Source organism: Astatotilapia calliptera, chromosome 20 (assembly GCF_900246225.1).
Source record: "Astatotilapia calliptera chromosome 20, fAstCal1.2, whole genome shotgun sequence".
In the NCBI taxonomy this organism is placed as follows: domain Eukaryota; kingdom Metazoa; phylum Chordata; class Actinopteri; order Cichliformes; family Cichlidae; genus Astatotilapia; species Astatotilapia calliptera.
The window spans coordinates 21,133,090-21,157,405 of NC_039321.1; the positions used below are offsets into that span (position 1 = coordinate 21,133,090).

The window sequence follows — 24,316 nt, forward strand, 5'->3', positions numbered from 1 at the left end:
CCCACCCTATGTAACTATTACCAAGTGTGGTGGTCAGCTAAAGCAGTAAACTGTTAACAGGCTGAACATTGAGCTTTGCCATAACCATCCCTAACCTAATGGTTAAACTGAAAGACTTGTGGATAATAAATTATTTTATTCTAGTTTCCTTCCCTAATGTCTATTTGCGATGTGTTTTATAGATTCAAACAATCGCCTTTATTCCATCTTTTTCAATGTAGTTCTGCTGCAACCTCTGCCACGCCCCTACTGAAACAGGATATGGTTCTGGCATTGTGCTCATTGTTGAGTCTAATCCCGATAATTACACCTCAAGACCGAAAGTGACCTTACCCAGCATCCAGCCAAGCCCTGACCAGGTTTGGATAATACCCCTCTTTGCCCTTAAGGGCCAAGGGCCCCAACAGGCCCCTTGTCGTTGCTCCCCCGTTTCACACAACTCAAACTGACCACAGAGTGCTGGTGTTTCCTTCTCAGTATGTCTTACTCACCTGTACTTTGTACACCTGTCCTTTCCCGGTGAAACTCAGACGGGTTATTGTTGGGGCAAAAAAGGTGTGTGGATACAAAGAGAGCCCGGGGGAAGTTATGAGAGCAAAGGGCAGGCATTTCAGGTTATGGTGGGCTTATGCCTCTAGGAAGCAGGTAAAAGTTTGCGCTTGACATAATACCTTAAAGATACATGTTTTCGAATACTTGACCCCCAATAGTTTTTCTGGCTTGATGATTTATTTTCCCTGAGCAGGATGGGTGTGTTTGGCAGTTGGGAAGTAATAAGTTGTAATAAGAACATAGGAGGTCGTTTCCACAGAGGCTTGAGCTGACATCATAAAAACATACACACACACACACAACAAGGTACCTGGGGGCCGATGGGGAGGGTGGAGGTGAGCAAACCGGTGAGGTGGGATGGGTGGGGTATTCGTCTTTAAGACCATTGGCTAAAGGCAGCGCGGGGGACGCACCTGCAAGCGGCAGAGCCCAAGGAGATTGGCTGCAACCTGAAAATTACACCTGTGGGGGGAAAGAGGAGGAGGGGAGGTCATGCTACATGTAAACCAAGCCCTTTACAAATTCAGCCTCTGTCTTCTTGAGGAGCTTAAACGCTTCACACCGCCGATGAGGGCTCACGGAAAAAAACAAGTTTTGCTCTGGCAGCAGGATGATGACTGACGCGCTTCGAAATGGTTGGCTGTGTTCCGGGGTTTGGCTTGTCTTATGACTCTACGCCTGCATCTATGTGACGAGGACAGCTTTTTTTCCCCCTTAACTTTCTAATCACCGTCCAGAGGTCGACTGTCCTTCAGCGTGAGCAGGACCGCGAAAGACTAGCCAACAGGGCGTCAGGAGCCCGCATACAATGATGCCTCTTGTCTGGGGTTTCTGGATCGATGACCACACCTGGGAACGACTGGGTAAATTCACAAATGCGATCCCCTCTTTGTCTTCATTCTCCATCTTTAAAGTTTGTGCTGTTGTCATTACCTGTTGCTCAGCGGTGGCAGAGTTAGAACTTTAAGGACAATCGGTAGATGGCTAAGAGCAGGAAATGTACGACAAACAAATTAGGTCATCGCGTGAAGCCCTCGGCAGTTGCGTGCTGATATAGGAGGGTCCAGGTAGTTTCAATGGGGAGCGAAAATAATGTGTATCAAATTTCAGCTCCATTTAAGCAGAGAGAAAGAAGAGGAAACAATAGAGGCTAACGCTCATTCCTAAACTGGATAGACCAGTTGGGGCAGGTAAAGGCAAACTGCCAGACTTGTCAAAGGATATGAAGCTAGACGCTGATTCCTTCTTTTACAGACTTAAACATGCTTAACGAGGAGACAACCACGACACTACGGTATGAAACATCTTCACAAATCCATAGCATGACAGTAGTAGCCGATTATTTAACAAACATTTCTGTTAATTTAAGCGAAAATTCATATCAACTTAATTAGTAACTTTTTTTCCTTCAACCTGTTGAACTGTAAATCCGTTGATGACATTATCCAGCCTTTTCCCCTCGCGTTTAACCTACGGGTTTTCTCTTTTGGCTTTTCAACTTTGACTCAACACTGCCCGTTTCAGATGTGGAAGTGAGTCAGACAGACGTAAAATGTCTGCTCATCCGTTTTCCGTACCTTTGAGGTTTAGTACAAGTTAAGACAGGAGTTGGAATTATCAGAGCAGAGCATTTTCACAAGATAGAAGGTATACATTTAGTTTCCTAGGCTGCTATTAACATGCTTTCAAGCAGCGGCGGACTGTGGAAGTCCGAAACGGAGAAGGGAAAATGGAGGGAAAATGTCGACTGCTTACTGTACAGCGACAACTGCAGAGCGAGGTGGAAGGTTGTGATTGGTGGAAAGTGAAACATTTGTTCATTTCTTTCATACAGTAGAATAGCTGCGAGTCACATGAGTGCCAGTTGCCCTGCTGGTGTATTGCAACAGGGCGGGAAGTACTGAATAGAATTTCAGTGGGGTGACATTTAATCACCAGCAAGCCAGAAAAAAGTGGCAGATACTTATTTTACATTGTTTGCTCATGTTTGAGGCACAGGTCTGACCTGAAAGGGAAGTGTAAGTCTTATCGCCTCATGGGGTGAGAGGTTAAATTCAAGCTGCAATACGATTGCAGGGTGAATGACACTGCATTAAGGGTCAGGACTATTTAAGGAAACTCGGTGCTAGGCTAGGCTAGTACTTTTTTTCTTTTTTTTAAACCAAGGAAAAATTACATCATCAATACAAAACAAAAAAATTCCACTTTTGGGATTAAACACAAATTTTCTACTTGGATTTTTGTTTGTTTTGGGATTAAACACTTAATCAGGAGTAATGCTATCTCCCACCAGGGACCTGGCACCATGTTAAAAAGCAATTATTTAACTTTTTTCATATTCATAACTTAGCTAATAAAGCTGTATTCCAGGGGGAGGAGCTTAAAAAGTCTGGTAGGAAAAGCTTAAATCTCGTTTTTTGGTAGTCAAATTTTTTTTGAATATTTTAGTCAAAATGGGGGAGGTGAAGTGACGAGGGCGAGACTGGGCTGGCCAAAGGAGCGACAGTTTTAAAAAAGACAAAAGTATACCTAGTCCATCACAGTGTGCACATTTAAAATCATTAGCAAGCAACTTGAGTGGCACACGGATGATAAGCAGTATCGTAGCCTAAATGTCACCACGCAGCTCCTCAGTAGTCTGAAGGGCCAATTAGGTGGCACTGAGATAAGGTCTGGAGTTAAATAAGGTTTTGGGTTTCCCTGCCATTGTTTTCTCACAAAGACAGCAACTATTGATTAAGGCCCAGGCCAGTTTACCTATCAGGTTGTTCACTTCACAGCAGAGTCGCATTCCAGCAGAGAGGGCAGAGTTACCTGAGCACGCCTCACTTCCAACAGGCAAAAAGCGTGGTTAGCTGCGAGCACAGCTAACTCCCACGGCGCAGAGCACAATGGGAGAAAAGCTTTGCGATACGTTGACATAAGCTGGAGCAGAAGAGGAAGTATATGGACAAACGCGGGGCAAACAGAGAGGACGTAGGAGCTGGTTAGATATTTGAATACTGACACACGACATGCTCTGCTTTAATAAGGTACTGTTATTTTCACAGCTTGTTTCTACCAGCTTCAAATTTCTAGGCTAATCTTTGTTTCACCTCTTTCTTTTTCTCTCATGCTCTTGTCTTTCTCAGAGGGCCTGCAGCACTGGTTTATAATGCTGATGATTAACTAAATAGTCTGGGAGAGCAGGTCTGCTTGGCTTTCTCATTTCATGGGGCCTGCCTGACCGGGAGGAAGACGGAGTGTTCTCAGGCAGCGGGCTGGAAACTCAAGATCTTTTTTCTTTCTTCTTCAGCTCCATCCCTCTAAACGTGCTCACTTTACTTTGGTTTTGTTGCATTCTTTCCTTGGGGTACTTTTCATGACGGTAAGGTTACAGGTGCATTCTCAGCTTCCTTCCCCCGAACTTTTCACTCCCTTATACTCTTTTCTTCTCCCTCCCCCCTCTGTACTCTACTTTAGCGTTGCTTTAAGGATGACTGTGAAGCTGCTCTTGCCAAAAATGCCTCAAAATTAGTTGCTTTTAAAAGGACAAAGATTTAAAATCGAAGGTTTAGTCTTTAATTAATTATTTTTTTGTAGGTAAAAGTGTACTCGCAAGCACGTATTATTAGAGAATAATGATGTACACTCAAATTTCAGTATAGGGTGTGAAGATTTCACGCTTTATACCTGTGAATGATCCACGTTATTCAGTAAAGGAGGGCTGTTTCAGTGACCTTCTGCATACACAGCACTGGTCAGGTCGGGCTGAGCAGCATTCCATCAACCTTTCATCACTCGGCAAACACAAAGACAACGGCCCGAAAGGTCCGCCAGTGGAAAAGAGAAAAAAAGAGGTTTTCCTTTCTTTAAATTCATTAAACATCTGTTGAAACAGCTCTCTTACCACGCTGCTTTAATCGAACGAGAATAGTATGTTACAACCTAAAACAAACAGCAAGGATACAGTGTGACGTTGGTGAGAGAGAGCTTCCCGAGGGCTAACATGCCTTTGAGGCTGAGGGATGTGCGCAACTTGTAGTGTTTGAAATTAGTAACTGCCATGTATTGTGTGAAAAGCAGCCTTCCCAACCTTGCCGTGCCATAGATTTAGACTAGTCAGAACAGGTTTTGGCAATCATTAACAACCACTGTGGCCCAGTCTTCTGTGACAGCAAGTTTAAGCTAAATACCCCAACCACAACAAGGGCTCAGCAGTAACACAGCAGAGAGGTCGTCTGTAGATATGGACTTCCCCCTGCTACCATTTCCTGTACTATTTTCAGCAATGTATGGCTGTTTGGTGGGCTCTGTGGTGGTTAAGTTCAGAAGTTTAGTGGAGCTGAAAAGTTGCATATTTTTACGTGTCTTTGAGCTAAATTCTTAACATTTAATGTGATAAAGTTGAATTTCCCTGGTTTTTTTTGCTCTTTTCTTCTTCTTTTTTTTTTTTTTAGAGAAAACTTTTTAAGATTTCCATTTATTGAAGGTTAATGAATGAATGATGACCTCACGAACTTTAGGCGGTGTCAGACGTGTTTTGGGTGATTATCTCCATCTTACGAGGCAGCATTGGATATCATCACTTTCTCTAATACTGCCTGGTAATGATGATGATAGCCACCTGCCGACTACAATCATATCAACCGCTCTATCATTGTTTGGTGGCAACTTGCTCCCATTCTGGGCCCTGTGGATCAGCTCAAATGCTTGAGCAGTGACAGAAATGGCTCTCAGGATCCATCTTACCTGACAGTGCTGGACTGTACTACTGTTGTTCTAACACTGTCTGGTAACGATGTTTTCTGGGTGACTGCGTGGTCTCCGGTATGTAAATGACAAATATTGTGAAGGGCAGCTGAACTCTTCGAGGCATTTTGATGTGGTCGCTGCTCGGTGTGCTCACATTTTACTCGCATGTCGATTCCAGGTAAAGTTTACAGTCTTTTGTTTACAGTAGACTTGCGTTGCCTCAGGCTGTACTGAATTCTGTCTGATTCCAGCGAACTAGTATAGTTCTTAGGGTTTTCCCTAATATATTCTTGTGAGAGCAAGTAGATCTCTAATACAGTAAGTCCTGAAAGTCAGCTCTTTAACTTATCTCCCAACCTCCCTTTTAAAAAAAAAACGTTAATGGCAACCCCACCCCAAGTTAAAGAATAGCAGTCAGTTGATGGTTCCACCGGTCCTTCAGGGCCTCATTTCCTTGTTCCCTCCCCTGAACAGTGTTGGTCTTTGTGCTGTATGGCAGCGATTGGTCCACCTAGCCCTACCTGCGTGGCACATCCTGGAACTGACACACGAGCTCACCTGAGAGTGCCTTGCTGCATAAAAAAACCCAACACAGCTATAGAGTCATTTATAGACTATAGCCTTTTCCCAGCTTTCCAAGGCTTGTCTACCAGGAATTTTAAGCAGATATAAAACTGACTTCCTATAATACATTGGAAGTTTAACTTCCAATTAATTTCTGTGCTGTTGACTTAGAACAGAGGAGATTAAATACACCGTTTTACACAATGAACACTTTCCATCATCGGGATAGACGTGAATGTCATGGGTAAAGTCTTCAAACAGACGTCAGAAACAAAAGCAAATAATAGACATGAAGCAAGCAGAAACCTAGTGTTTGCAGAAGGAGGGAGAATTACCCCACAAATATTGAGCCACACCTTTATTTGCTCATCTAGCTCCATTATCTAAGCCACAGAAACATGGAATTGTATTTTGTCCCTCCAGTTATCCCCCTTTTCTCTGGATTTCATCATTTAATTTGCATTAATGCAAAAATGTAGCCAAACCGGAAAACAAAAAGTCAAGCTAGCCAAGCGTAGTTTGCTTTTTTTCTCCCCTTGGTCTGTTTACCTGTGGCTTTGACTCTTTCTGCATGCTTGGCAAAGTAAAATGGAAAAAATGACTTAAGGTACAATGTAGTGTTAACAGAATCTATGATCGCAGCAAAAGAGGAACTGCTCATTTCAGCCTGTTTCTGCAACACTGTTCTCTTCCCTCCAGCTTTCATCTTCCTCTTTGCACAGGTGAAAGCTCAGAAGTCATCCTTCCAGCCTGTTGATAGGCGTCTTACCAGACATGGTTAGATGTAATTATTGGTGTCTAATACTGTCTGGTAATGCCGTCCATTAAATGGCATTACCTTCTGCTCTCTTACTTCCTATTCTCACACTCTCGTGCATCTGACTCTCAGCGTATTGACAAAGGGCAATCCAGGGAAGCACATCAGCATATTAACAGTAGTGGCAGATGGGGCTGAGTGATGACTATGGAACTATGATCCATGCGCTGGAAGATGGTTTGATTTTTTGGTGGTTTCTTCCATGTGCCTTGAGTCAAAGTTTCTCAATTGAGCAGCAGTTCAAGATAAGGTTGGACTTTTAGGGGTCTTTGTGCTGTAATCCTGTTTCTGACAGGAATGTTAATGTGAATATGATGTAAAAAAGAAAAAAAGGATTAGAAATTGTGTAACGTTTCTGTTGAAAGATCGGCGTTCTTACTCTTACCGCAATAACTAAATTCCTTTTGGGAACTTGGATTTTCTCCAGCTACAGAAGAACAATGCACACAGTTTTCAAAACTCTCACACACACTCTGTACATAGAAACTGTATCTAATGTGGTATGTTGTAAAGAAAAAAATCATTTAAATAAAGATGGATAATAATGAAAATGTTCCTTTTGTTTGCTTGTTTTTTTTCTCTCGTGAAAAGTGACTTTCAGAATAATTTTTAACCATTTACCGCAGATTTCCAGGGCCCTGGCTCTTTGCTGCAGTTTCTCTGGTAATTGTGAACTGTTCCCCCGGCCACACCGGAATGCCGAGCCCCAGTCAGGTGTGGATCAGGTTACCGCTGAACAGAGCTTCTTTTTAAATGCCTCAATTTACCCATGAGGTCTCCCCCCCACTATCAGCTAAGCCTTCATTGTGTCCCGCTCTATAGCAGCACAGAGACTAGCTTGGTAAAACTGCCAGGGTACCGGCCGACTTAACATTCAGTCAGTATAGGCAGTGATTAAAATCATAACTTATGGTTTTTATCAGTGAGAACGCAAACACAAAAAAACATTTAATATGACGTACCTCGGGCCTCTGTGGAATGAGTTGGTCAGTTCCTTTTTATGCGTCAGTGTGTGTTTATGTGTTTGACAAACACTAAAGGTAAAATTAAGAAAAGCTAAATGTAAGGGGAATGTGTTTATTCAGTAACCAATAACCTGTTAATTTTAGCATTTAGTTTATTTTAGCAGCAATGTTTTCTTTTTCAGCGCCTGTTTAATCATTCATTAGTCAAAGCTTTATTTTAAATTGCTACACTGCTTGTTTTTCATTATGAAGGATTTTTTGTGAGGAAAGGTTTTTGAAAGGTTTAGTATTTAACAGGTTAAATACAGCATCAAATCTTAAAGCTCAGCCAACATGATCAGCAGGTTCTCCTTTCACTCTGATCAAACACACAATGGTATCTGTTTAACAACTTAGGGGGAACAACAAAGAAAAATTATGCTGAGTCATTGTGTGCACGCACCTTTAAAATAGTATCCTGTGTTTCCTACTGTAAATGACACATTACAGTGAGGTTTTTTTTTAATATATGGCCTTCAGTTCAATAAATAAATAATACTCTATTTATTTCAGGGCTGGAAAGATCACAGAAGTAAATACAATTACCAATCAATTCAGTATTTTTGACACTGCAATTTTCAAATGTCATATGCAAAGGTGTTATTTATTAGTTCTTTTCAAAATGTTTGTTGTGAAAAAGCCCTTTTGTGGCGGTGCATACTTACAGGGCATCAAAGTAATATGGTCTAAGTATTATTTGTGGTGTTGCAGTGAAGGTATATGAAGAATTAAACTGTGTAAATCCTATGAATGGTAAAGTAGAAATTGCTGTAAAATATTGTTGCATTAATGCTCCTAAACATTACCAATATGCTTTTTTTAAATGATGGGGACACAAACAAATCAAGAGTGTGACATTTCTATGTGAGCTGGTAAACTAATATGAAAGGAAGCACAATTTTGAAATGACTATCTTTTTAAACCATTATGACAGCGTATGTATGCTCCACCTACATATCATTTTGTCCCTCCACAAGCTGCAAGTGTTTTAGCTCTTAGCTTATTGGTGGTTTAGACTGAACTTAAAGACACGGAGTTAAAATGTGTCAGAAATAATTAATTTAAGACTTTAAGTACAATTACTGCTGTAGTCAGCTCCTCCCTTTGTGACGTCTCACCGCTGAATCACATTACTAACTGGCGGAGGGCCTGTAAAGAATTCCTGCGCTGGTCTGTGCATGCTTACTGCAGTCAAACCAGATTCCTGTATTAGTGTTGGCTGTGGATGAGAAGTCTAGACTCACTTAGCTGGGTTATCCACTGGAGTGGAACAGGAGCACAACGGCAGCTAAACGGCTGTGACATACCTGCACGTGCTGACGCACAGTAAGAGTAAAAAGCTGGCACACTCGAGTGTATCAAGGTGTGGAGCTGATTACAGGTTTTGGTAGAAGCATTGCTAGATTATAGGAAATATCTTATTTAATCCATGTGAGAAATACTCGCTTTCACTGTTTTTGTTTTTATCAGCAACAAGCTGCAATTTGTGAGCAAATGCCTTCATTAGAAACACTGAGGAGTATCTTTTCATCTATCTATTTCATAAACTATACAATCTTTGTTTGGTTAATTCTAAAACGCATTAAAGACAGGATAATCGTAGCTTTTACAAAGATTCGATTCATAATTTAGCAGCAATGTAATCAGTCATTTACTGTCAGGTCAGTGTTTGAAGAACGCAGATAAAGACATATAAGATGTGACAGACTTATCACACACCGTACATACCTGCATGGAGTTTGCAGGTCCATAGAAGGTAAATAACTAACACAAAATAGCTTTAACTTCGTTACTTACTCAGGATATCTCTGACAGGACATCTCTGATACTGCTTTTTTGTTTTTCCTATCATTGAGAAACACAAAATGTTGAGTGTGTGATTAAATGATGTATGATATACCTTAATTTTTTTTAATTATTATTATTGAGCACATTGTCATTTTACTTCGAAAGCTGATGAAAAATAATTTTCTACCTCCTCTTATTCAAAAGTTAAGTAGCTATTTAGCATGCAAACATTAGTATTGGTCTGCTCGACCATAAAATATTCTTTGTTATTAAGAACAAATCAAACTTACATAATTTGGATACTGCTGCAGGGCAAATTCACAAAATACACTGCTGTGAACACACATATTTTACTTAGCTAGCTAACAACTTTTAGCTAACTTAGTTTAACATGGAGGAACATAATAAATACTACAGGAGCACGCCATAACATAGTCAAGTTGTACAGAAGCTATCAGAAGCTCTGGTAGTTACAGGTTGTCTGCTGGACAAAGAAAAGCGCCTGGTGTCAGTTAACGTTAAGCTTCTGGGGCCCGTTCTTCGTACGTCGCTTACTACATCCAAGATCAAATGACACATCCAAGATCAAATCATCGCGCTAACTCTGAGCTCGCTATTCCGGTTCCCCGAACACACCTGTTGTCGACGATTAGTATAGCTGGATGAAGTAATGTGAGATCACTGGGTGGCCCAACAGGGGCTACGCATCGATAGTAGAAACATTGATCGGCAACCCTTTGATTGGTCGGCGAAAATGTCGAAGGAGCGCGCTCGGTATTCTTCGGCAGCAGAGCAAGAACTCTTGAGTGAGGGATTTTAGGAGTTTAGGTTTAGGGATTTTAGGCTGGCAGAAAGTTGCTGACAAATTAAACTCGTAAGTAATTTAATAATAACAATAATAATGGAGTGGATCTATATAGCGCTCTTCAAGGCACCCAAAGCGTTTTACAATGCCACTATTCAGTCACTCTCACATTCACACACTGGTAGCTGTCACAGCTGCCCTGGGGCAGACTGACAGAAGCCAGGCTGCCATATCGCGCCATCGGCCCCTCTGGCCAACACCAGTAGGTGGTAGGGTAGATTTATCATATCACACTATATTATCCAATATTATATTACATTATATTATATTACATTATGTTATATTATATCCCCTTTCACATTAGAGCCACAACAGGACCCACTAGAACATGGGAACAAGTAAAAGTGAAATATAAGAATATTCTACAGAATGGTAATATTTATCACTTATATTGCTTTTCGTCTCTTGGACAGAGACCCTGAAATAATCTGTTTGTTTGTTTATAACAGCAACCAAGAAAAGGGGCAGCGCAAAAAAAGACAGGTGGTGGTCCTGCACCCCCTCGTCAACAAGTTGGTTAAGTAAATAATACCCTCACGGGAAAATCGATATCTCTCTATGAGCACACTGTCGCGCTGAGCTAAAGGATCCTGTCTATCCCGCAATATACGCTGAATTCTGAAAACTCTCCTTATCAATCTTGCACCTTCCGCAATGGGTTGGTCGCGTATACGGACAGGATATGGCTGCGACAGACTTCCCAAATCCACCTTCGCTTTTATAGCCGTGGTCTCTCATCTTGATTACACGAAGTAAATTGCAATTACTACTCTGAAATCTGAATTACATCTGTAATAATCACATACATGTAATAGAATGTTAATAGTACATTTCCCTTTTTTAGGAAATGACCTGTATGTATCTGTGTGACATCAATAAATGGATCAAGTGCTGCATTATCTTTAGTTACATTGATGTTATTTATGTATGGTACAACAGTGGTAAAATATCGCTGTTGCTTTCGTATACATGAAGCGGAAATACCTGAGTGGCCGCGATCTAATCCTGTTTACATAAAGTAAACCTGCTCGGGAGCAGGTTTACGCTTACGGCTCTGTTGCTATGACAGCAAGTCCCGGATGGGCTTCGAAGAACCGAACGATCCAGGATCACGCGAAATCGTCAACAGTCAAATCCGGCTAACTTACTTAGCGAGGTACGAAGAACGGGCCCCCGGGCCCCTGAAGTCATCTGAAAGCCTGACAGCTAATATGTACAACTGTTAGTGCTGCAGTAAACATTAAACTTGCGCCTCCTGTGGGCAAGAAAGTAATTACAGCAACAGCTCAGAAGAAAGGAAAGTCGGACCGTAACGAGAAGCGGTAAGTTTGTAGGTGGAAATTTTGGCAGTTTCAGGTGTGGAAGCTTATTTTTGCCACAACACCACTACCGTATACATAGAGATGGTCTACAACTGATCAGCATGCAGAACACAGCTGTAATAATTTTTTAATTTTTTTTTAGAAAAAGCATGCAAAATTTAAAAAAAAAATCTGTGAAACTGTGAGGCCACGAAAGGTGAACCGCGTTATAGCGAGAGAACACTGTATTTTCTAAAGATTTGGAGGTGGATATTTTTGAATTTACTTCCAAGTTGAAATTTTGAGATACCGAACAAAACTTTAAAGCAGCAACCAAAAATTGTACCCAAGCTTCCATAATTTGCACATTAAAAAAATAAAACACTCACAGTGAAACTATCTGTATGTTAGCCTATAGCAGCAGCTGTTTGTTTGTTTGTCACTTTTTTCTCAGACTGTTGATAAAGTCTGACTCGCACAGATATGCTTTAACCCCCAAAACATTGCAAAAATAATTGTTAAGGTTTACTTAATAATAAATAGTTCATGACGCTAATGTTAGCTTGTTCAGTTATAGCTAGAAGATTTAATTTCTTAATGTTGGGTTTTAATAATCAAATCTTTTAAATGTCATAAACCAAGTAACATTAGTTGGTAGCCTCTCAGCTAGATTTTCGTTTTCACAACGTGGCAGAATTTAGATTCAAATATACCAAATGAATGAATCTAGCTGCTTAAACTAGAAGTTGCTGTTCTTTAGTTTTTGCTAGTAGCAACAAAGTGAAATATAAAAGGATAACATAACAAGTACTGTCATGTTCTTGTCAAAGATTTTTGTTTTTATTTATGAGTCATTTTCCATTTAAAAATCAAGCGGTGTCCTCCTGTGTCTTCTCATAGCTTTAAAGGGTGTAACCAACACAATTAACAATTTTTTATACCTTATGTTTCCGAACTTGGAATTCTTTGGAGATTCCTTCTAAATCTCTAAACAAGGCACTCTGGAACTGCATGCACAGTAACTTAGGTCTGATGCATATGACAGGAGAGCTAATTAAGTTTTAAAACTTTTACTTTGAAATGATCAAAATTACATTGTTACATTGTTGCACTGCTTCACTGAGTGAATGGGTTAAATGCAGAGAGGAATTTCCCCACAGGGATCAATAAAGTATACATTATTATTATTATAAATAAAAAAAACTGTATGCTCTCATGCCTAATGCAGCTCTCCACCTCACTCCGCTGCACATGACATCACTCACCATAGTAAAGGGAACAACAACCAGTCAAATACACATATTCTTATCATCCTACATTTTGATCTTCTTATGTAAGAGGTAGGACTGAATCATCAAGTTTGTACAAAATTGTATTGTGACTCTTACACTTATAGCACTCTTACTTACTAACAAGTAAAAGCAATATAGGCAACACGTGTTCATGCTTGTTAGACGGCTGTTTCAGAACAAAGGACAAAATGTACATTTCCACTTGCACATTTTCCCATATCATTGTTATTCTCTGTGAAATTCGATGTCTTTCTGTTTCCGTGTTGTACTTGTCACCAGAGGGAACAAGTAGATATCGACCCTGGGAACGCAGTGTCGCCCCTCGATACTACAGCCCCCTGTGCTCTGCTGCTGTAATCCTGTAAGGAAACCATGAATAGCAGCAGCGAGCGCGAGAGACCCTATTCAGACAAGCTTTTCTTTGCATCGTAACTCAACTCCATTTCTTCCGCTATAACACCTTGACAAGGAGAATCCCTCTAAATAATGGGTTGTGTGGGGACACCATTGCTGCAGGGTGCATCCCTGTAATTGCGGCGCACTTCCTGGTTTGAGTCAGTTGAGATGACATGGGAATAGGTGAGCCTTCAAAGAAACACAAAACTTAAGTTGTCACTGCCCCAAGATAGGACAGTCACTAAGAGTCACACACACCTAACGATATATTCCTGTATTTTAAATTCACTAACTCACTGTCTTTCTGGCATATTCTATCTGATGTGTTTTTTTTTTTCTTACAATAAGGCCCAGGAGTATGAGTATCAGTGGAGCACCACCCACAGAAAGTTAAACTACCTTAATGGAAAGAAAAAGAAAGGAAAAGTAAAAAGTGTCATATTTCCCACACCCTTTACTAACAAATGGAGGTCAAAGGAAAGATATGAATTCAGGTATAAATAATGAAAGACAGGATTAAAAAAAAGGGATGGTGACATTAAATACACAAGTTTATTCACTAAAATTCATATATGAGCACACACACAGACACACACACAGACACACAAATGTACACAGTCTCTTAGCAGATGGTGAACCATGAGGTTGTAAAACAAGCCTGTTCTCTTTGTCCACCTACGCAGCACTTTGCACAGTGTGTCTATCAGATGGCGGCTCTTTATCAAGGTGTGGCTCACACTGGCTCCACACAAAGCTCTGTTAAACAAGAATATGGGAGGCCTCCTTGTAACAACTGGGGTGTTGTGGCTGGACTAGTTTTATTGCCAAGCAGCTCCCTCTTATAGCTAGTATTTTGCACTTGGGCATTTACACTTTTACAGCCATATGTGTATAAATAACTCAACTGATCAGACTGGCAACTTCCTTCTTTTACATTTGATTTATCACAGAGGATAATTGTGATGCAAAAAAACAAACCAGATCAATAGAGCCAAAATCACGCTGACTCACAGTTTGGTTGTCCTTTTATCAGGTTACAGATGGTAAGTCAAACCAAACTTGATGTATGCTCTAAAAGGCACAATACTTTGGTCCATATGGCTGCTCACAGTGTGCTTATGTTGCTCGTGGTTGCCCCTCTGTATGTGTAATTATATGGTTGCATGTGTGCTGGGTCTAAAAGGTACCCACCCCTGTCAATTATCAGGTTGTTTGGAGGAAGAGAGAAGATTATGCATAATTGCCAGCCATAGCTGGGCCTGGGTGTTTCCCCCAGAGTCAAATCACTGAGACAGAAGGTGATTAGTGGATTTGCCATGCGAGCAGACTAATGCTATGTTGCTCAACTGCATACCTGCTGCTGGATTTGGCGCTAGACTTTATGATTAATGATGATGTCTGGAAGTATCAAGAACGATTCGCCTTGGATGAAGTAGTTTTACAATAAATTAATGTTCACATTAAATTATGTCATAGTTTAATGGGACACTTGGGTTTATTTTTATTACTTAGATTTCTAACTTAAATTGTGTAAACTGGACCTAAAGACATAGGGTAGGCCACAGGTAGGACGATGTCTTGTATAGCACTTACTTAGTACTTATTCACCCATTGATATAAGCACTTTATTCTTCTACATCTTAACGGTTGCTATCTACTATTCACACACGCAAATTTGACCCAAGTTACACTTTGGCCAGACTGGAGTAGCCAGAGCTCAAGCCACCAGCCTTCAGATTAGCAGATGACCTGCTCTACCTCCTGTCCTACCAACGCAATGTAAAAGATGGAGACCGGTGTATCTAAAGCAAACAAGTCCCCTGAAATGATTTCTTTTAGATGTTAATGACACTGAGCCAGTTGAGAACACTATTTTACCTACCAGGCCACCCTGGAAAACTGGCAAATCCATTTTGATTGACACAGTGCTCTCATGTTACCATAGGGTCCACACAATAGAGGCTTACGGACAATAAATAATGAATGAAGCTAAACTTAGAGGTCCGGTTGGTGTGGGATACACAATCTTGACTTGTTAGTTTGTGTTGTAAGATTCAATCTACAAGTAGCAACTGTTGCTAAGGGTCCCATTACCCGAGTAACTGGTGATTGTTTACATTACTAGTTGGTTTTCTTGCTTTCATTGTGCGATACTGTGGCTAACTTTAGACTAAACTGCCGACAGACCATGTGATTGCGCCCCTGTCGAGTCTGTCCTTCAGTCTGTGGGTTTAACTGTTTGTCTTGGCCCTGCAGTTGGACTATAAGGTTGAGTGCACTTGGCAGAAGAAGAGTAAGCTGACAAGTTTTTCAGGGAGCCCTGATGTCTGTGTGTGTGAAGCTGTAGTTGCAGGTAAACCGTTTTACTTTTGAATAGCTGTAGTAGTTCTGCTCCTGCTTTCCAACATAAATACCTATCTACATTTATGATACTCACACAAAACAACAGTAAAAGGACTAACAGAGCTAATTTCTTATTAAACCACAGCAAACGGTAAAGCCATACAACTATTTATCACATTTCCACTGCTACTATTTGCATACTAGATCAGCATACCAGCCTGATTACATGCTGTTGGTACAGGAAGCAGGCCACCTAGGTACGCTTACTTCATTTTTTTTCTTTATTCACCATTTTCTAGAAGACCAGTGACATGGTGCTGCAATTTCAGCATAACATAATTAGGCACATTAAACTTCACATGTCATCATATTGTAAGCTTTTGGAGGGAGATCACTTTAAAAGAGCAACATTGACAAATTGAAGTTAAATTGGCAGTTTGGGCGGATGCGTAATTAAAATGCACTTCAGGAAGAGTATTTATTAATAAGAGTTATTCTCTGCCATTATGAACCTGTTTGAAGTATGAACAGTGTGATGCTCAAATAATATAATAGTAAAAAATATGCACATACGAAACAGGGAAAATACTATGAATGAAGCGTACTCTACAGTAGTACTTTTCCTCTTGTTCCGCTCTTTATGCCAACAGGATCACTGTGAATCAAAAGAGCTCATCCCACTTTCTAATTATGGATCAATAATAAATTACCCCAGCGACCTTCGCCAGAGCAAAGAGATGTCATCAAGGTGCTCCGTGGATCCCTGCAGTTATGGTCAGGATGCAGCAGAGACCAGACTGGAGAAGAAGCGAGGCCAAGAAAAGGAGGAAACAGAAGTTCCCTGTGGAAGCAGCAGGCCTGCAGGAAGTCTGAGGAAGGAGGGACCAGGAAGAGAACAGACACTGCTGCCACAGACACAGACTTGGAAAGAGAGACAGACATTTTCCCAATCGTCTGTCAACCAGGAGAGCCAAAGTGGAGGTGTGTGTGGAGTAAAGAGGGCGCCTTATTTTAAATTCTGTCCATAGGGTGATTTTTATTTTAGCACACAAAAATGCAAGTCTGCACATCTTAATCTAATAAAATAAAAACACTATAAGTCAAACAACTTAAATATTCCCCGGAATAGAATAGAATTAATTTCTTCTGCCTTTCTGTTGTAAAGAAATGAATCGGTAATGTGTTGTGTTTGTGTATCAGGTCCATGTATAATGGCACAACCCGTCCAGAGGTCCAAGTTAAAGGATTTGTCAGGCAGGCAGATAGAGGAGCCGAGGGGGCCTGGGCCTTTTTACTTTTTTGGAGGAACCAACGGAGCTAAAATGTTAGTATGAATTATTTAATTTCAAAGTAACTGTTGTGGAGAAATGTATGGTGTGATGCTTGAATAAAAAATAGCATGGTATGTATTTTATTTGGGGCCTTTTGTCAGTCTAAAGCTTTTCTAATGTGACCCCTTACTTCTTGTTTGTGGTGTGATTAAAGTCTAAGTGATTTCCTCTGGGACTTTTCCTTCAGAGTGAGCAATTACTGTGAGAGCAGAGGATGGAAGAGGATTTACAACAAGGACAGGGAGGATTTCAATCTCAAGTGGTGCGAGACCAAATCACCAGCCCAGTACTCCAACTTCAGAGAAGGTAGTGGGAATGCAGAGGATATCACCTGGAGCTGGTTTACGACGAAAATATGCAATTTCTGTTGCTTAGCTTAAGAGACAGAACTAAAAGTTGACATGCTAACTAACTAATATTTCAAAATCCTCATTTTTTGTTCCCAGGCAGGCAGTTGATGTACCAGATTCCCAATAACAAGGTGCTCACCACGAAGATCGGTCTCCTCAGCAGTCTTCAACAGTACGAGCGAGTGAGCAGCAGAGTCAGCCATGGTCAAGCACTTAGGTGAGCTGGACATTTATTTTCCTTTCTTTGTCTTTGTCTCTCTCTCGTATCCAAAATGGTTGTTTCTCTTAAAAGCAGACAGGTGTATCTCTGTTACCAAATTTTGCAGCTGTGTCAAATCTCCCAGCTTCTATCCGGTACGATTACTGTGGCTGAATAGAAGCCCCACTCTGTAAATAATGATTTAAAACCATATCAGCCTGTGAAACTATTTAATAAACACGCCAAGTAACCTCATCAGATATCTAGCCTCTCCATTGAATCACAGAAGCTTTGTGTCGCAGTTATATGCTGGATCTGTGGTTAATTATTAATAGTAAATTAGTTTGATTTTACAACCTGATTTTTTTTTTACGTCATACTCGGCAAGGAAATACAATAGTTTTAAAAACAGAACCATATGCTCATAGAAACATGCAGTTAAAAAAAGCTTCACTTATAGTCACAAACATTAAAAATGTACTTCACTTTCATAATTGGGATATGCTGAATGCGACGCAAAGTTATTGTGCAAACATCTGTGTCAGAGCAGGAAGTATTAGATGTAAACTCTGATACTAACCTAATTTTTATGGTAAATGACGTCATGTACAGATGGATACTTTATCTTTGGTAGGAAGGAAAACATGTATGAAAAGGAAAAAAGTCTCCCAACCATTGCCCCCCAAAACTAAAGAGCTAAAGAAGGACAAAGCTAACAGTTTCTTAAACATGCAATACATTTTTTATTTTTTTATTTTACTGCATCTGTAGAGCTATCAGTGTGCATCGCAGAGGCCTCTGTATCAAGCTTAGTTCTGTAAGTTCAATTCAATTCAATTTTATTTATATTGCAACAAATTACAGCAACAGTCACCTCAAAACACTTTATATTGTAAGGTAAAGACCCTATAATAATACAGAGAAAACCCCAACAATCATATGACCCCATATGAGCAAGCGCTTCAACGATAGTAGGGGAAACTCTCTTTGGCGTGAAGAAAGCTCCGGCTGAACCAGGCTCAGGGAGGGGCGGCTATCTGCTGCGACTGGTTGGGTGTGAGGGGAGGAAGACAGGACAAAAGACACACTGTGGAAGAGTTAATAATAACTAAAGATTAAATACAAAGGAGTATAAACACATAGTGAGTGAAGAAGAAACACTCAGTCGATCATGGGAAGCCTCAGCAGCATAGGCCTATTGGAGCATAACCAAGGGAGGATTCAGGCTCACCTGATCCAGTTCTCACTGTAAAGTTTATCAAAAAAGGAAAGTTTTAAGCATAATCCTAAAATTAGAGAAAGGGTTTGTCTCCCAAATCCAAACTGGGAGCTGGTTCCACAGAAGGTGCCTGAAAGCTGAAAACTCTATCTCCCATTCTACATTTAAATATCCGAGGGACCACAAGTAAGCCTGCAGTCGTAGCACGCAGTGCTCTATTGGACTGATACGGTACTATGAGGTCTTTAAGAGAGGCCTGATTAATGAATACCTTGTATGTGAGAAGAAGGACTTTAAATTTGATTCTGGATTTAACAGGGAGCCAATGACGAAAAGCCAATATGGGAGAAATATGCCCTCTCTTTCTAGTCACTGTGTGCGCTCTTACTGCAGCATTTTGGATCAACTGTAAGCTTGTCAGGAAGTTTTTAGAACAGCTTGATTATAATAATAGTCTATCCTAAAAAGTAATAAATGCATGAATTAGTTTCCAGCATCGCTCTGAGATATGATGTTCCTCATTTTAGAGATATCACACTTTAGAGATAAAAACTATGAACACTGAGTTATTTTAACCAGCTGTTCAGCTTTTAATGTGATTATGTGAATTTATAGTTACAAATATTAAGATTAGAGTACTTCAGTTTCTACAAACAGAATTAAAAGTATATAAGTGGAATTTTATACTAATGCTGGAAAATGTTTCAGTGCTAGTGAAGATATGCAATAATGGACTATTATACCAGTATATAGCAGGAAATATGCCATATTTTAGACTTTGTGTATGTTTTTAGATTTTTTTATTTTTTTATTACAAACTTCCTTCAGTTCTTCAGAAAAATCAATTTGCATATATGTAAAGCTTGACTTAATGCTTTGAAATTATGGTATGACTGGGGTTTGGAATAAATCTGAACATATGCCGCAAACGATGGATGAACAGAACATATGAATGTTGTTGTGGTACACCAAAGATTTTGTATGTTTGTGGCCTGACTTTCTTTTTTGCCTCAAAGCCAGTTTTCCCGCAATCCATGGCACCGACATCCATGTGGGCTTCCTTGTTCGTTTTGTTCTGTTGTAATTTACAGGAGGCTGAAAATGGAAGAGTTCATACCCACTACTTTGCGCATGGATGTGAGGGAAGAGAGAGAGGCTTTCTTTGCCCAACAGGAGGGTAACTGACATCTTACCTAACTACAACAACCTTTTACACATTAGCATTTTGATGCAACAATAACAGTACTGGTTGAACTGGAACATCCTTTAGTTTGCAGGTTTAAAATGAGATCAATTAAACTTGAAATGCATGTTGGGTCACGCATCCAACATTGAAAAGAAAGAAAATCGTTTGTCCTGCGTAGCGTTAAGACAACAGTCGCCTTGGTGAGTGTTTAATCAAGAGGCTGTGGACGCTGGAAAATAATGCACTTCACCTCCCATAAGGCCCTGATAAAATCACCAGGGGAACATGCTGTTGCCATAGAGATGAGTCAGCAGAGGGCAGGGCTGAGACACAAACACAAGGAGAGAGGTGCAGCAGGATGTGAATGCCAAAGAAAATACATTTAATATTAAAGTTGACATTTTTCATGGTAAGCATTGAGGATGAAATAGATTTTTAACACCCACTGTAGTAATTACAGGCACCCAGCATAATGACAGTAGTTGTGCACGGGTTTTGACAAACACGTTTATCACTAAGTAAACAGGACAAGAATACAGACAGCTGCTTTAGATCTGTTGGTGATGGATGAATTTGTGGAAAAGAAGGAAAAAGGACAGAACCAACTCTAATAGACGTGCGTTTAAAGACAGTCGATGCTGGCATCACTTTTAAAACAGCATATTGACTGTTTTTAAAAAAACTAGAAATTGAAATTTTGCATCATAATTTTTATTGACTGCAGTTCACAATATGTTCTGAGCTTTTTTACGTCTTTATTTTCATAATGATATGACATGTAGTGGCCTAGAGATCATATTCCACTACAACATATAGAAAAAAAAGGAAATACTCCGACTCACATTTCAGATTTAAATATTTGCTAAAGAGGTGAAAAGTAAATACAACACACTTGGGTGCAATCCAGTTTTCCCACAACTGTGCTTGAGCGCAACTAAAGCACGATTTCACGGAATCAGATTTTACTGGTGAAAATGACAAATGCCTCAATACAGGATTAAGCCTTGAAAAGTTAAAAACAATACAGAAAAGGAAACTGTCAGGTGGAAAGCTCAGTTCCTGTGACACCCCGTTAATTTAATTTTGTCACTGTCGCCAGGTGTGAGCAACAGGGAGAGCCGCATGTGGATCTGTAAGCCTACGGGTATGAACCAGGGAAGAGGGATCTTCCTTTTGAAGAGCAAGGAGGACATAGCTGCCTTCAGACTGAAGCTGAAGCACATGGAGGACCGCCGGTTCAACAGGAAAATGCATTACCGCCAGCCTCAGGCTTACATCGTTCAACAGTTGGTGAACACAGGATGTTAAGATTAATATCACCCACACTTGCAGTTCCCAGAGAAGCAGGCATATTATTCTATTTTTGTAGCTTGAGTGCCTGCTATTCCTGGTTTTTAGTATTGGCACATGGTTTTAAAAGCATCAACAGGCTTCAAAAAACCTTTAGTTTTGGGTCTCTGATTCAGTTGTCATTTTGCAGTGCTGTTCTAAAATAACATGAACAGAAGTAACAGCAGCCAATGATAAGGAACCATAAAAACAATTCTGTTGTACTACAGGTTGTTTAGTCAACCATCTGTCATTCATTTCTTACTGTCAGCTTCAGCTTCTTGCTGTCAAACGCAGCCTTTGAAGGTGTTTGTGCGATTGAATGCAGACCTACGATTTGTCCTCAGTTACATCCAGAACCCGCTGCTGCTGAAAGGGAAAAAGTTTGACGTGCGTTCCTACCTTCTCATCGCATGCACTGCACCTTATGTGGTCTTTTTCCGTCATGGTTACGTGCGACTGACTTGTGACCTCTATGACCCCACCTCCAAGAACCTTTCTGCCCACCTGACCAACCAGGTAGACCCCTAATCTAGATAGACTCTGCGAGAATATGAAGGGTTAACTGGAAGATCAAAGTCTAAACGGTTTTACAATCATCTGCTTGGAAATCAGACAGCTGTTAAAAAATGTGGTGAATGGGGGAAGCAGTTAGAAAGCAGGTCCTTCCAGTGGACCTTGTAACAAGGCTAAACGTGTCCTGAAACAATGTGCCATCTTCCGTATACGCTAAGAAATGAGTCCTGGCTATAGCAGAAATGTGTATTTAGGAATAGAAACCAAAATGACACTTTACATCATCACTGTTTTAACTAGAGCGGTATGTCTTTGAAATGTTATTTACAAGCATTTCCACAGACAGACCAGATCAGATTCACATTCACTTTATTGTCTACATTTAGCAAAACACACAAATCACTGTAATTGAACCATTAAACTAGCAAAGGATTTTAACCTTGGTTTATTTTGTATTTTAGCTTGAATCACACATTAGTTTAGGTTTTACTTTCGGTGGTGAATTTTATGTGCACATCAGATATTAAAGATGCTAAACATGTTTCAGCTGGAAAATTATTGCTAGAGGGACACTCATGTCTGTCTTTTTTTATGCTACATGTCTTCATTATTTCCAGATCAAGCTTTTTGTTTTGGCACAAACTTGCTACCTGCCTCTGCTCACATCTTCGTGTGTCTCTGGTCCCCCTGCTGTTCGTTTCCAGTACATGCAGAAGAAGAACCCTCTTTACAGCCAACTGAAGGAAGACACTGTGTGGTCCATGGAGAGCTTCAACGCCTACGTCAACGACAGGTTTCAGGCTGCAAAGGATCTGCCCAGGGACTGGGTGCTGGGCGCCTTTGCAGTGAGTGCAGTGTTGTAGCTCTCAGGGACCAATTACAATTATAATGATGGTTACTGGCACATGCAGCTAATTGAGATTGTGGTTAAGTTTTGGATGCATCATCCCATCACTAAAATGAGATGTTACATGTGATGGGTTGTTTTTTTTTACAGTGCCCTGCAGATTGGTCGGTTCATTTTTGGCGTTGTGTCTCACACACACACACACACACACACACACACACACACACACACACACACACACACACACACACACACACACACACTTCTTTGACTTAAATGAAGCTTGAGCTATATGCAGTAGTGAGGAACTTTAATTAGTTGAAGTGAAACAAACCAGCCGGTAATACAAAAGTCATAAAATCATTCTGATGCCTAATGAACAACTTTCTTTCTCCCTGATATTCAGAAGCGCATGCAGCAGATCATGAGCCAGTGCTTCTTAGCAGTCAAGTCAAAGTTAGACTGCCGCCTGGGGTTCTTTGACTTGATCGGCTGTGACTTCTTGGTCGATGAAGACTTCAAAGTGGGTAGGACATTTCTGGTAATGTGAATGCAAACAGTGTTTAGCATGTGCATTGAGTGTGTGCATTCCTGATAGGTGTGGCTGCTGGAGATGAACTGCAATCCAGCTCTCCATACGAACTGTGAGGTGCTAAAGGAGGTGATACCCAGCGTGGTTGTGGAGACACTAGGTGAGTTCTGGAAAAACAAACAGCACGTTTCGCAAGCCCCAAATGCAAATTCAGCATATGTTTGTATTAATACCACTCCACCAAAGATGTTCTCACATTTTGTTTAGTGTTTAACTGGCATAGTCACAGTTCCCTTTATTGCACATGTTTGCTAAACAGGCTGATGTGTTGTAACAACCAAAAGTGTTTTTTCTATCTATAAGTCTGTCTGTTGTTTTATGCCCTTCTCTAGATTTGACTCTGGAGATCTTCAGGAAGATTCGTGGCAGGCAGAAAATATTTCCTTTGGTCAGTCAGAGGGAGTTTGTGCTTCTCTATAGTGCTTTTTCCACTACAGAGAAGTCTAGCATGGAATTGCAGAAAAACACCAAAGATGCTCAGAAAACTGAACCCAGAAGGTTTATGTGTGGAACAGAGGAAAAAAGTGTTCCCTCGGCACCCCCTGATAATTCTGCAAATGATTCAGCACTTCCAAAACGAAGGAGCAGGTCGATGAGTGGCCACCGTCCCACCAGCACTTCACAAAATCATCGTGAGTCAGGGAATTCACATTATACAGCTAAACTCAAGCTAAGCAAAAGTACTTTGAATCATCATTTAAAGGCTGGAAATGACCATCACATCCCCGTCATCACTAGCTCTGAGTGAGTGAAGCTCTACCTGTCTGTGGCTCTCCTGGAACACCGTACCTTACAGTATTGAACATGTGGAACAATTTAGGATACGAAGAGTTTAGTGTAGAAAAGAAAAGAGGAACTGTGACAGTATGCAGACAGCTGCGGTATAAAAAGCCTTTGGTGCTTTTTAAAGATTTTAAGAGAAATACTCTGGAAAATGCGTCAATAAAGAATGTATTCATCATCAACAATATCTTCTGGCTTCTTTTTTTGGTCCTGTTTGGTAAGGAAGGTGTGGCGAAGAGAACCCATGTCAAAGTCATTTTTCTTTGTTAGTGCATGCATACAACATTCATTCTCAAATCAAAGGGTCT

At 40.5% G+C, this 24,316-nt stretch overlaps 1 protein-coding gene across 5 annotated transcripts; it reads left to right on the forward strand.

Moving 5' to 3' along the window:
• Window positions 1-1,090: 1,090 nt before the first annotated feature.
• On the forward strand, window positions 1,091-24,190 carry ttll10 (tubulin tyrosine ligase-like family, member 10). 5 transcript variants are annotated; one of them, XM_026154620.1, is made up of 12 exons: window positions 1,091-1,415; window positions 16,307-16,637; window positions 16,857-16,980; window positions 17,175-17,293; window positions 17,434-17,554; window positions 19,847-19,932; window positions 21,041-21,227; window positions 21,618-21,789; window positions 22,404-22,631; window positions 23,040-23,156; window positions 23,232-23,325; window positions 23,558-24,190. In XM_026154620.1, the coding sequence occupies exons 1-12, from the start codon at window positions 1,392-1,394 to the stop codon at window positions 23,971-23,973; spliced, it is 2,019 nt and encodes a 672-aa protein (XP_026010405.1). In that variant the 5' UTR covers window positions 1,091-1,391; the 3' UTR covers window positions 23,974-24,190. The 5 variants fall into 5 exon arrangements, with proteins under 5 accessions (XP_026010405.1, XP_026010406.1, XP_026010409.1 ...); XM_026154621.1 differs by having other exon boundaries at window positions 22,491-22,631; XM_026154624.1 differs by having other exon boundaries at window positions 23,040-23,160; window positions 23,558-23,622.
• The last annotated feature ends 126 nt before the right edge of the window (window positions 24,191-24,316 follow it).